Here is a 10,068-nt window from a genome sequence, read left to right as displayed (position 1 = left end):
ATATATAACACACACATAAACATAACAATCATCAACAAGTGTTTTAATCTGAGCTATGGAGATGACGCAAGAAGGTGGCGGCGGAGGATCATCATCGGCGGCGGCGGGTGGTGACGGCGGCGGTAGGCGGAAGCTGTCGTGGAGAGAGAAGGAGAATAACCGGAGGAGAGAGAGACGGCGGCGAGCAATTGCTGCTAATATTTATAATGGTCTAAGAGCACAGGGTAATTATGATTTACCAAAACATTGTGATAACAATGAGGTGTTGAAAGCTTTGTGTAAAGAAGCTGGCTGGGTTGTGCTTCCTGATGGTACCACCTTTCGCAAGGTATGATTCTTGTTGATTAAAGTTTCAATTTAATTGATCGATTTTTGAATTTGTGAATTGGGTTTGTGTTAATTGGATGTTGTTGGATATGGGTTTCGGTTTAATTGATCAATTTGTGAATTGGGTTTGTTGGGTTTGAGTTTAATTGATGAATTTGTGATTGAATTTGAGAAGATGGGATTTTGATTTGATTTGGGGAAATTGTTATTTGTTATTGTTAGGGTTTGGTTTTTGATTGTGGAAATTAGGGGTTTTTATGATGTAGAATTGTAGATCTATGTACTCGTTTGATTTGAATTAGCGGTCTGCGCGGTTAAGTTTTGGGCTAAAACCGAGCCAAAAAACGGAAGCTTTTGGTTTTTGAAATTTTGAAACCATTGGCCGTTGGGTTTCGGTTATTATGGTTTTACTATTTTGAGCTTGATAATTTTGGTTTAATGAATTCGAGTCGGTTTTGGTTTTGCTATTTTGAGTTTGATAATTTTGGCTCGAAATAATGAGTTCGAGTCGGTTTCGGTTTTTATGGTTTTGATATTTTGAGCTTGATAATTTTGGAATGATGAATTCGAGTCTAAATCTTTTGTATGTTAATAATTTGGTGTTATACGTTTGAGCTAATTATTTAAGTTTAAATTTTATGAATTACTTAAAACAGCCAACAAAAAATAAAAATCTATACGTTCAGTCCAGCTTCGGTTTTTCGGTTTTTATTACAGGCAAAACCAAAACCGAACCTAAAGTTCGGTCCAGTTCAGTTTTTATGGTTTTTATTACACACAAAACCTTCGGTATTTACAGAAACATAAAACTAAACTGTCGGTGTTTGGGCTAATTATTTGAGATTAAATTTACTGAATTACTTAAAACAGCTAACAAATAATAAAAATCTATAAGTTCGGTTCGGTTTTGTTTTTCGGTTTTTATTGAACGCAAAACCAAACCGAACCTAAAGTTCGGTCCGATTCAGTTTTTCGGTTTCTATTACACACAAAACCTTTGGTATTTACAGAAACATAAAACTAAACTGTCGGTTTTTGTTTTGATTCAGTCATTTCAGTTTGATATGCTCGATTTCGGATCGGATTTTTTTTTTAATGCATACCCTTAATTTGAATTGTGAAGAACTTGAGTCAATTGACTTGATTATGCAGCTCAACCTGCAAGTTAATAAAAAAATTTGCATACATATATGAATTTGTGCTCTAAATTGCAGGGTTCAAGGCCACCACTGCCTACCATTGAAACAGGGGCAACATCAACCACCACAACACCATGTTCTTCCCAAAAACCGAGCCCGATCCCTTCGTATCAATGCAGCCCATCATCCTCATCATACCCGAGCCCGTCCAACCTGGACATGAACAACAACCCATTCGCGTATCTTAACAACGCCATTCCAGTTTCACTCCCGCCTTTGCGTATCTCAAACAGTGCACCCGTGACCCCACCGCTATCATCCCCGATTTCAAAGTTCCCGAAACCTACTTTCAACTGGGAATCATTAACCAAACAATCGACTAATCCATTCAATTTGCCTTATTATGCGTGCTCGGCCCCTACAAGCCCTACGAAACGGTTCACACCAACTACCATACCCGAGTGTGACGTGTCTGATTGCTCGACCATTGACTCGTGCCAGTGGGTGAGGTACAGGAACTATGAGCCCATGTTGACCAACCCTAACTCGCCTACTTTTAACCTGGTGAAACCGGGGGCTCAAGTGGCTGCAGCCCATGATGGCGGGATTGATAAGGGGAAAGGGATCGAGTTCGAGTTCGAGAATGGTGGAGTGAAGGCTTGGGAAGGAGAAAGGATTCATGATGTTGGGTTGGATGATCTTGAGCTTACTCTTGGAAGTAAGAGTTCTAAGATATAATGTGTGTTTTGGTTTTTAAGTTATGTTTATTATAAAGTCTATTATATTATTATTATTATTTTAAAGATTTTAGAGGTTAGGATACTAGTGAATTATCTTGAAGATGCATATTGGACTAGTGAAAATTATAATATTTTTATTTGAATTTTGATCTAGTGGTTACATTTTGTGAAAAAGATTGGATCTTTTCAATAGTTTGATCAAAAAGTATCAATGGATGTTGTGTTCTTGTTTTCTTGTTAAAGTTTATTCTCTTATCTTTTAGTCTTATGTTTAGTTGATGTTGGGTGTGAAGTCCTTTAGGCCAGTTTTATTTAGGGCTCGGCTCGGTTTGGTTTGGTTTCTAAATTGTGTTGCCCTAGTTTTCATTATGTATATTTTAGTCTTGTAATTGTAATCTTGGTTTAGAGCTAATAAGAAATCCTAGTTGCAGTCTGTGGATATAGGTCTTCCCGTGAGGACCGAACCACGTTAAAATTCATGTGTCGTATTTATATTTTTGTTTTATGTGTGTTTGTCGTTTTGTGTACGTGTGTTGTTTCGCTTCTGCGTGCCGCTTTGTTCCTAACAAGATATATGACAAAGTTACAGTTTATTCATCTTTGTCCATTAAACTTGGTGTATTATTTTATTTTATTTGTTTGTTTGTTTTTTATATGACTTGGTAGAGAAAGAAGTATGCATAATCTGATCCAGGTTACTGATATGACATTGATAGGTTGAGTTAGGCAGACATTTAAGTCCAATAATAGATAATAGAGGCGTATGATCATGACTCGTTGCATATTTTATCCAATAAAAAAACATTATAGCATATGGCCATCGTGTGTGCATTTAACAAAGTAACATGCCCTCAAATTTAAACCCCAATTAACATCACATACACACACATTCACGCATATATACATATATACTCTTTTTAAAGAGCTTGTTTGATCACAACGAGATTTAAACTCGTTACAAAGGTGCATCCAACCTTACAATTCTTTGTTCGTTTTTTATCATGAGTTTTGATGCATTGTTTTATTACAATGATGTGTCTAATTCATTATAATTGCATTTAATTTTACTTAGATTGTTGCACTAAAGAAGTGTAGTTAAGGTGACACGTGTATCTTTACCTCTAAAATTCACACATGTATTGTCATATCATGAAACGTTACTTTACATCCAAAGCGCAACGGGTTGAAAATATCTACAAATGCTATTAGAACTTTAAAATCATTCATTTTCTCTACAAACTTACAAACATTTTTAGAAATCTTTACGTTTCAACATCATAATTTTTTAGATTTATTTTTGTATTTAAATTGTTATATAGTAAAGTATACATGTATATGGTAAAGTTAAAATACAAAAGACAACAAAAATGAGAAGGGTGAGAAGGAATCCAGTCTATTGATTTTAGATTTGAATGACTGAGATTAATTTAATAAATAAAAATTGATGAAAAGAGCATGAAGTTAATTACTCATCTTTGTTGACTTTCTCTCTCCACATGCAAATCACATGTCAATTCCCCCATTATTTTAAAATGTCCATAACTTTTTCATACGACATTATTTAAAAAAAAAATTCATCATAAAAATAAGCATTTTTTATCTTTAAGATGAGTATCATATTGTTATATAAAAATAAAAAAAAATTAATGAGTTTTTTTAATTGTGTTTTTTTGTTGTTCATTGTGTCATTGTGTAATATGTTGTTTCCATTGTGTTTTACGTTTCAAGTATTTGTGTTATACGTATTCACCATTGTGTCTTACGTTTTAGGTCATTATGTAACATGTATTAAGCATTGTGTTTTATGTATTAGATAAAAAGACACAATGGTGTGCGAAAAGACACAATGACGAAAAAAGACACAATGGTGTGCGAAAAAATACACAATGGTGTGCGAAAAGACACAATGACGAAAAAAGACACAATGGTGTGCGAAAAAATATACAATGGTGTGCGAAAAAATATACAATGGTGTGCGAAAAAAGACACAATGACGAAAAAAGACACAATGATAAGCGAAAAGACACAATGACGAAAAAAGACACAATGATAAGCGAAAAGACACAATGACGAAAAAAGACACAATGATAAGCGAAAAGACACAATGATAAGCGAAAAGACACAATGGTATGCGTAAAGACACAATGACGAAAAAAGACACAATGGTGTGCGAAAAGACACAATGGTGTGCGAAAAAAGACACAATGACGAAAAAAGACACAATGATAAGCGAAAAGACACAATGACGAAAAAAGACACAATGGTGTGCGAAAAGACACAATGGTGTGCGAAAAGACACAATGACGTGATTTTTGTTTTAAATTTTATATAACAAAAATCATACTCATATTAAAGATAAAAAAACGCTTGTTATTATAATGATATTTTTTTTTATAAAACAAAAATCATACTCATATTAAAGATAAAAAAACGCTTGTTATTATAATGATATTTTTTTTAAAAAAAAATATCATACGAAAAAGTTATAAACGTTCTAAAATGTTAGGGGTATTAACTTGTATCTTGCATGTGGAGAGAGAAAATGTGTACAATTACCTCTATACTTTTTTTCTTTTGATCCCCATTTGACACATGTCAATTATTTATGGCTTCTCACACTTCTCATTTTTGTTACCCTTTGTAAAATAACTTTACCCTACATGTATATTTTAACTTCGTATTATTTGAATAATTACTAAAAATTTAAAAATATATTATTACTTATTTAAGTTTTTTTTTGAACCATGGGAAATTTTAAAACTTGAAATCAACAAAACTAAACATTAATAAATTAGAAATTGCATACTACAACAGGAAATTTTAAATTTTGAAATAAACAAAACTAAGGGCATTCTCATTCAATCCTCTATATTTTGTGAGGGGGTGTTTTTATAATTTAAAGAGTGGTTTAAGGTGTTGTGAGTGAAGAGTTATTATATTTTAGAAAATATAGTGATTTTTCTGTATATTTGAAAAGTTATTGTTCATCTCCTATAATTTTTTAATATATTTTGAAAGTGGTTCTGAGTGAAGGAAAGAGAGATGGTAATGATAAAAGTATAAAAAATATTATTTAATTAAAAAGGAGAGAGAAAATATAGTATGTTTGAGTGTAACTTTAATAAATTAGATAACAAACATGATTAACAACTCCTATCCATTATATATTTAATTGGAATCACAGAGTTCACTGTCTGTCGATGTGGCATGATCCTTGTGGCTTGTACCAATAAAGAGCAATTTGTTTTACCACGGTTTCATAAACACCTTCATTTGATTATTGAAATATTCGATCACTTTTAGTTTTTGTTTAAATGTGTTGGTTTATTCCTCAACGAGCTCAACTTGCTTTTGTCGATAGATGATTCCTCCTTAGCTTTGGCCTTCTTCCTCCAGGTTGAACGAGTTAACGGTCGAACATCATCATGAAGAAGAACTCCATAATCCTCAACCGACAAAGGAATATCGTCGTTGATGCCAAAAGGAGTAGTTGTTTAGTCACCCGAAGTGGTGTGTTTATTCCCTTCAATGCTCTTTGTCCGTCGTAGATGCTTGTTGGTCTCACCCACTTTGGGTGGCTTTTCATAGCTCGTCACGTGTGATACACAAGCGAGTGTTTTTCTTCTCTTGTGAAATCCCTGGTAAACTCCTCTCTATCTAATGCTATTATTTTGTCTTAAAACCAATCTTTTTTGTGGGATTTTATGCTAATATATTATGTAAATTTTATTATGCTATAAATTTCAAAAGACAAATTAGTTGCTCATATCATAGAAAATATAAATAATGTTATCAATTACATATTTAAAGAAAAAGCTCATTTTCACAGAATAAAACTACTAGAACGAACCATTACTAAGCTAGAGTCAATAAAAAGTTAAAAAATTCCGGGTCATGGTTCGGGCATACGCGTATATGTTTTTGGCAATCAAGTCAATCGGGTATATATTTAGAACTAATGACATATACATAGTCTCATACCCCAAACCAGTGTTGCAAAAATCCCGACTCGTTACCGATTAATCGCTAGTCCCCACTTCACTGACTAATTTCGGGCTAGTCTGCCAATTAATCGGTCAACGGTAAAATCCGGCCAAAATCGGCGGTATCCGGTCAAATCAGGTCAAAATTGGCGGCTTCCAGCAAGATTTCGAACAAAAACAACGGTTTCTGGTGAGATTTCGACCAAAATTGGACGTTTTCCACTGGATATTTCAGCAAAACCCCCGGTTTTGTAACATCCCGAAATTTCCAAAATGATATTAATTATATTACTTAATAATAGAGGGAAAGTTTACTCGGGTTATCGGGAAATAAATAAATAGAGTAGGAGTTGGTATGGGTCGGGCTAGTGTTGGGTAATGGATATGGGTTATGGACTTGGGTTATGAAAGAAGGAAGGAGAGTCCATGGGCTTAAGCCCATGATCCCTAATATAAATACCCTTAACCACCATTTCTCACACATTCCATACACACACCCAAAACACACACGACCCGAACCAAGATCCGAAGACGAAAACCCGAGGTTGTTGGTGCTGGAACGTCGTGACGGACCAAAACAACATCAAGGCTTAACCGTGTTCGTAGTTCGACTCGTTCAAGGTACGTTTATAGCTAGAAATCGTTCGTATAGGTTCGGTTTGATTTGAGAAATGATAGATCTGAGTTTGTATGGTAAAAACGAATCCAACAAAGTAAAACTTACTGAAAATGGTTATGATTTGATGGGTTAATCGATTGATAAAAAGAACCCGTAACCTATATGCCTAAATCGCACCCTTTAAACATCGATGTTAGGTTGATTTGATGGTTGGGGTTTGTAGGTGCTGGTCAGACGATCCTGTGGGTACCTAAATCGAGTTATTTGGTTAAGAAACGAAGGTGATTAAGGGATTTAAGAACGAACAGTAGCTGCAGACGATAACTTCGCCTGCAAGCTAAGTTCGCCTGATGAACTTCGCCTGCAAGCTAAGTTCGCCTGATGACAACTTCGCCTAAAGCCAAGTTCGCCTGATGACAACTTCGCCTAAAGCCAAGTTCGCCTGATGACAACTTCGCCTAAAGCCAAGTTCGCCTGATGACAACTTCGCCTAAAGCCAAGTTCGCCTGATGATAACTTCGCCTAAAGTCAAGTTCGATTAAAAAATAAATTAAAAACCTAATGAAAAAGGTGTTAAGATAGTTAATGTAAATAAAATTTTTCAAGCTGACCTGGCAGCTCTACCCCAGCCAGGGGCTCTGCCCCTTGGACCCTGCTAGGGGCTGCCGCCCCTAGACCCCGCTGCCAGGGGCGCTGCCCCCGGACCCCCGTTCGTTGTGGGTAGTAATTAATACTAGAAAGATGATATGAGTAGTGATAGTTATACTTGTTATACATGTGACATCTGCCCCGATCCGACCCGACCCAGGTACCCGTTTCTCTTATCCGATCTCTTTCTTTTATGATTTAATATTTATTTATACTTATATTTTACTTTTAATAATAATAATATATTTTTTCCTTCCCGCCCCTCTTCCTTCTTCCTCTTTTCTTTCCGCCTTCCTTTTCTCTTGTCGCCGTCCCGCCCTCCTGTTTAACCCCTCAGCCTTGTTTCCCTCTTTTTCTCCTTACTCTTTGCTGTCCTTTGTTCCTTCCCGCCTAAGGTTGTCTGCGCAGCTCCACGCGCCAGACTCCTTACAAGGAAGCCGGCGTGGAGACCACCTGTTACTGCGATACGCAAGATGAACTGTCCCCGCAGCGCGCTAAGGATTTTAGTTCTTCCCGCGGCGCGCTATGGATACCGTTCTTCCCGCGACGCGCTAAGGAATATAGTTCTTCTCGCGACGCGCTTAGAATTGAAGTTCTTCCCGCGGCGCGCTTAGAAATGTAGTTCTTCCCGCGACGCGTTAAGGTTGGTTCTGTCTGCCTTCGCGCTCGCGCGCTCCAGCCTTCTCGCGCTAACCCTTTGAGTCTTTTCTTCTGTTTTGTCCAGCCGTTTGCTTTTGTGTTGTCTTATCTTCTGTGCTGTTGACCTGACCTATCTTATGTCTGAAAAGCCACTTTTGGCGCAGCATGCGCACCAACCCCATTGGTTGACAGAAAAAGTGACTGACATTATCTTTTGAGATCTGCTTTTTCCATGCTTGACCAATACCTTTATCTGACCCTCCCATGCCTGTTTACTGTTCCCTGTCAGCTTTTCCTTTGTCCCCTGCAGCTACCATATCTTTTGATATCTTTTGCTTTTGGAATCTTTTACTTTTTGGAGATCTTTTCTCCTTTTCTAGGGATTGTGTTCCCTAGGGTTTCTCTATAAATAATAATATTATTTTTCCTAACACATCACACACAAACACTTAATTTAACCTCCTCCTTGCTCTCTCTGCCGTCTTCCTCTCTGCCTCCGTCTTCCTCCCTGTTCTGCCCTGCTTTTCCGGTAATATATATTATATATAATAATTTACTTACTAATTATGCTAACTTATAATCAAGACTTAAAACAAATCATTAAAACAATAATCTTATTTATAGGTTAACTTGTGCTTGTTTAAAGTTGGTTCTTGCTTTATCTTACACCGCATCGTTTATCAAGTGAATAATCTCGTACCTAATCCCTTTTTTTGCTTTTAATGTTTTGGGATGTTCATGTGTTCATACAAACTTAGAGTATTAAACTGTTTATGAACTTTAGTCGCGCAGTATCCCATGTGTTGAGGACGTAGACTTGGCTGTTTATTTGTATGTGTGGATCATTAACCGTCTTGCCGGTCTATTCAGCAGTTCTCATGGTACCATTAGATGAACACGGGAGAACTATCGTTTATGATTTTCTCTTTTGTTACACTTGCACAGTCTTTCTTGTTTGTGAGCTCAATTGTGAGCACTGGTAGTCTATGAATCTTAGAGTTGGTCCCGATCGGATTGCACCCTTGTTGAAAACCAGACATACACATGTTGCGCGCAGATTTATTGTTATCTATGTATTGTATTAAACTTGATTTCTCACCAACACGCAAGTGTTTGACGTTTATTTTAACACATGTTCAGGTTTGCAGTAGCTGTTTTGGAGTTCGAGGACACGTAGGAAGTTTTCTTTATTTTGGACCTAGATTAAAATGTATCAAGACAAGTTATTGCTGTTCGAATATTATGATTTATAATATATTGATTTATGATGATTTATGTTATCTTATGTTTACTTTGCGCGTGCGCGAATGATTGTATTTATTAAATATTGACACCCAATAGTGTCACGAGTAATGAAACAATATGTGGCGCCCCGATGTATAATCCGCCTTTGGTCGGGGTGTTACAGATTGGTATCAGAGCTCGTTGACTTTAGGATAGGTGGTTAGACGTAACGGCCTAGAATACCTAAGAGTCCCCTCTCGCACATGAGAGAAATCTCATGTTTGCGCGCTTATTGTTAATTACTCGTTATTTATAAATATGCTTGCGCAGACGCAGTATATGATTTTATGTTTTATTTCGCGATATTTCGATTTTTGTTGAATTTCGATTTTTAATGATTTTACTTACATATTCGTTTGTTGGATTTGAAAATCCGAAAAGTCATGGTGATACATGAATAGTTGATTTTCAATTTCCATTTACGATTATGTTCTGAGGTTGGAGACTTGAAAAGTCATGGTGATACATGAATTGTCAACCTCCAATACTCATTTTCTTGTACATTTTATATTGAAGATTGAAAAGTCATGGTGATACATGAATCGTCAATCTCCAATACTCGTTTGCCCGTATATTTTAAATTGGGAATTCGGAAAGTCATGGTGATACATGAATTGTCGATTCTTGATTCGAATTTGTTACCTTTATTAAGTCTGCATTTAGGGTCATTTATTTTACTTTAACTTTTG

The 10,068-nt window shown here is 36.1% G+C and overlaps 1 protein-coding gene across 1 annotated transcript; it reads left to right on the top strand.

Moving 5' to 3' along the window:
- The first annotated feature begins 28 nt into the window (after positions 1-28).
- On the top strand, positions 29-2,437 carry LOC143595407 (BES1/BZR1 homolog protein 1-like). Its single transcript, XM_077074434.1, has 2 exons — positions 29-328; positions 1,542-2,437. Exons 1-2 carry the CDS (start codon positions 56-58, stop codon positions 2,202-2,204), a joined length of 936 nt encoding a protein of 311 aa, XP_076930549.1. The 5' UTR covers positions 29-55; the 3' UTR covers positions 2,205-2,437.
- The last annotated feature ends 7,631 nt before the right edge of the window (positions 2,438-10,068 follow it).

This window comes from Bidens hawaiensis, unplaced genomic scaffold (assembly GCF_021521415.1).
Source record: "Bidens hawaiensis isolate Kalapana, Puna unplaced genomic scaffold, B.hawaiensis_p1.1 tig00045089_1, whole genome shotgun sequence".
Classification (NCBI taxonomy): domain Eukaryota; kingdom Viridiplantae; phylum Streptophyta; class Magnoliopsida; order Asterales; family Asteraceae; genus Bidens; species Bidens hawaiensis.
This window is presented reverse-complemented; position numbering and strand designations above follow the sequence as displayed.

Bases quoted from the DNA above. Each gene is read 5' to 3' on its own strand.
- LOC143595407 (XM_077074434.1), top strand. From the start codon at position 56: ATGGAGATGACGCAAGAAGGTGGCGGCGGAGGATCATCATCGGCGGCG. The intron at 329-1,541 runs GTATGATTCTTG...TCTAAATTGCAG, and splicing joins ATGGTACCACCTTTCGCAAG to GGTTCAAGGCCACCACTGCC.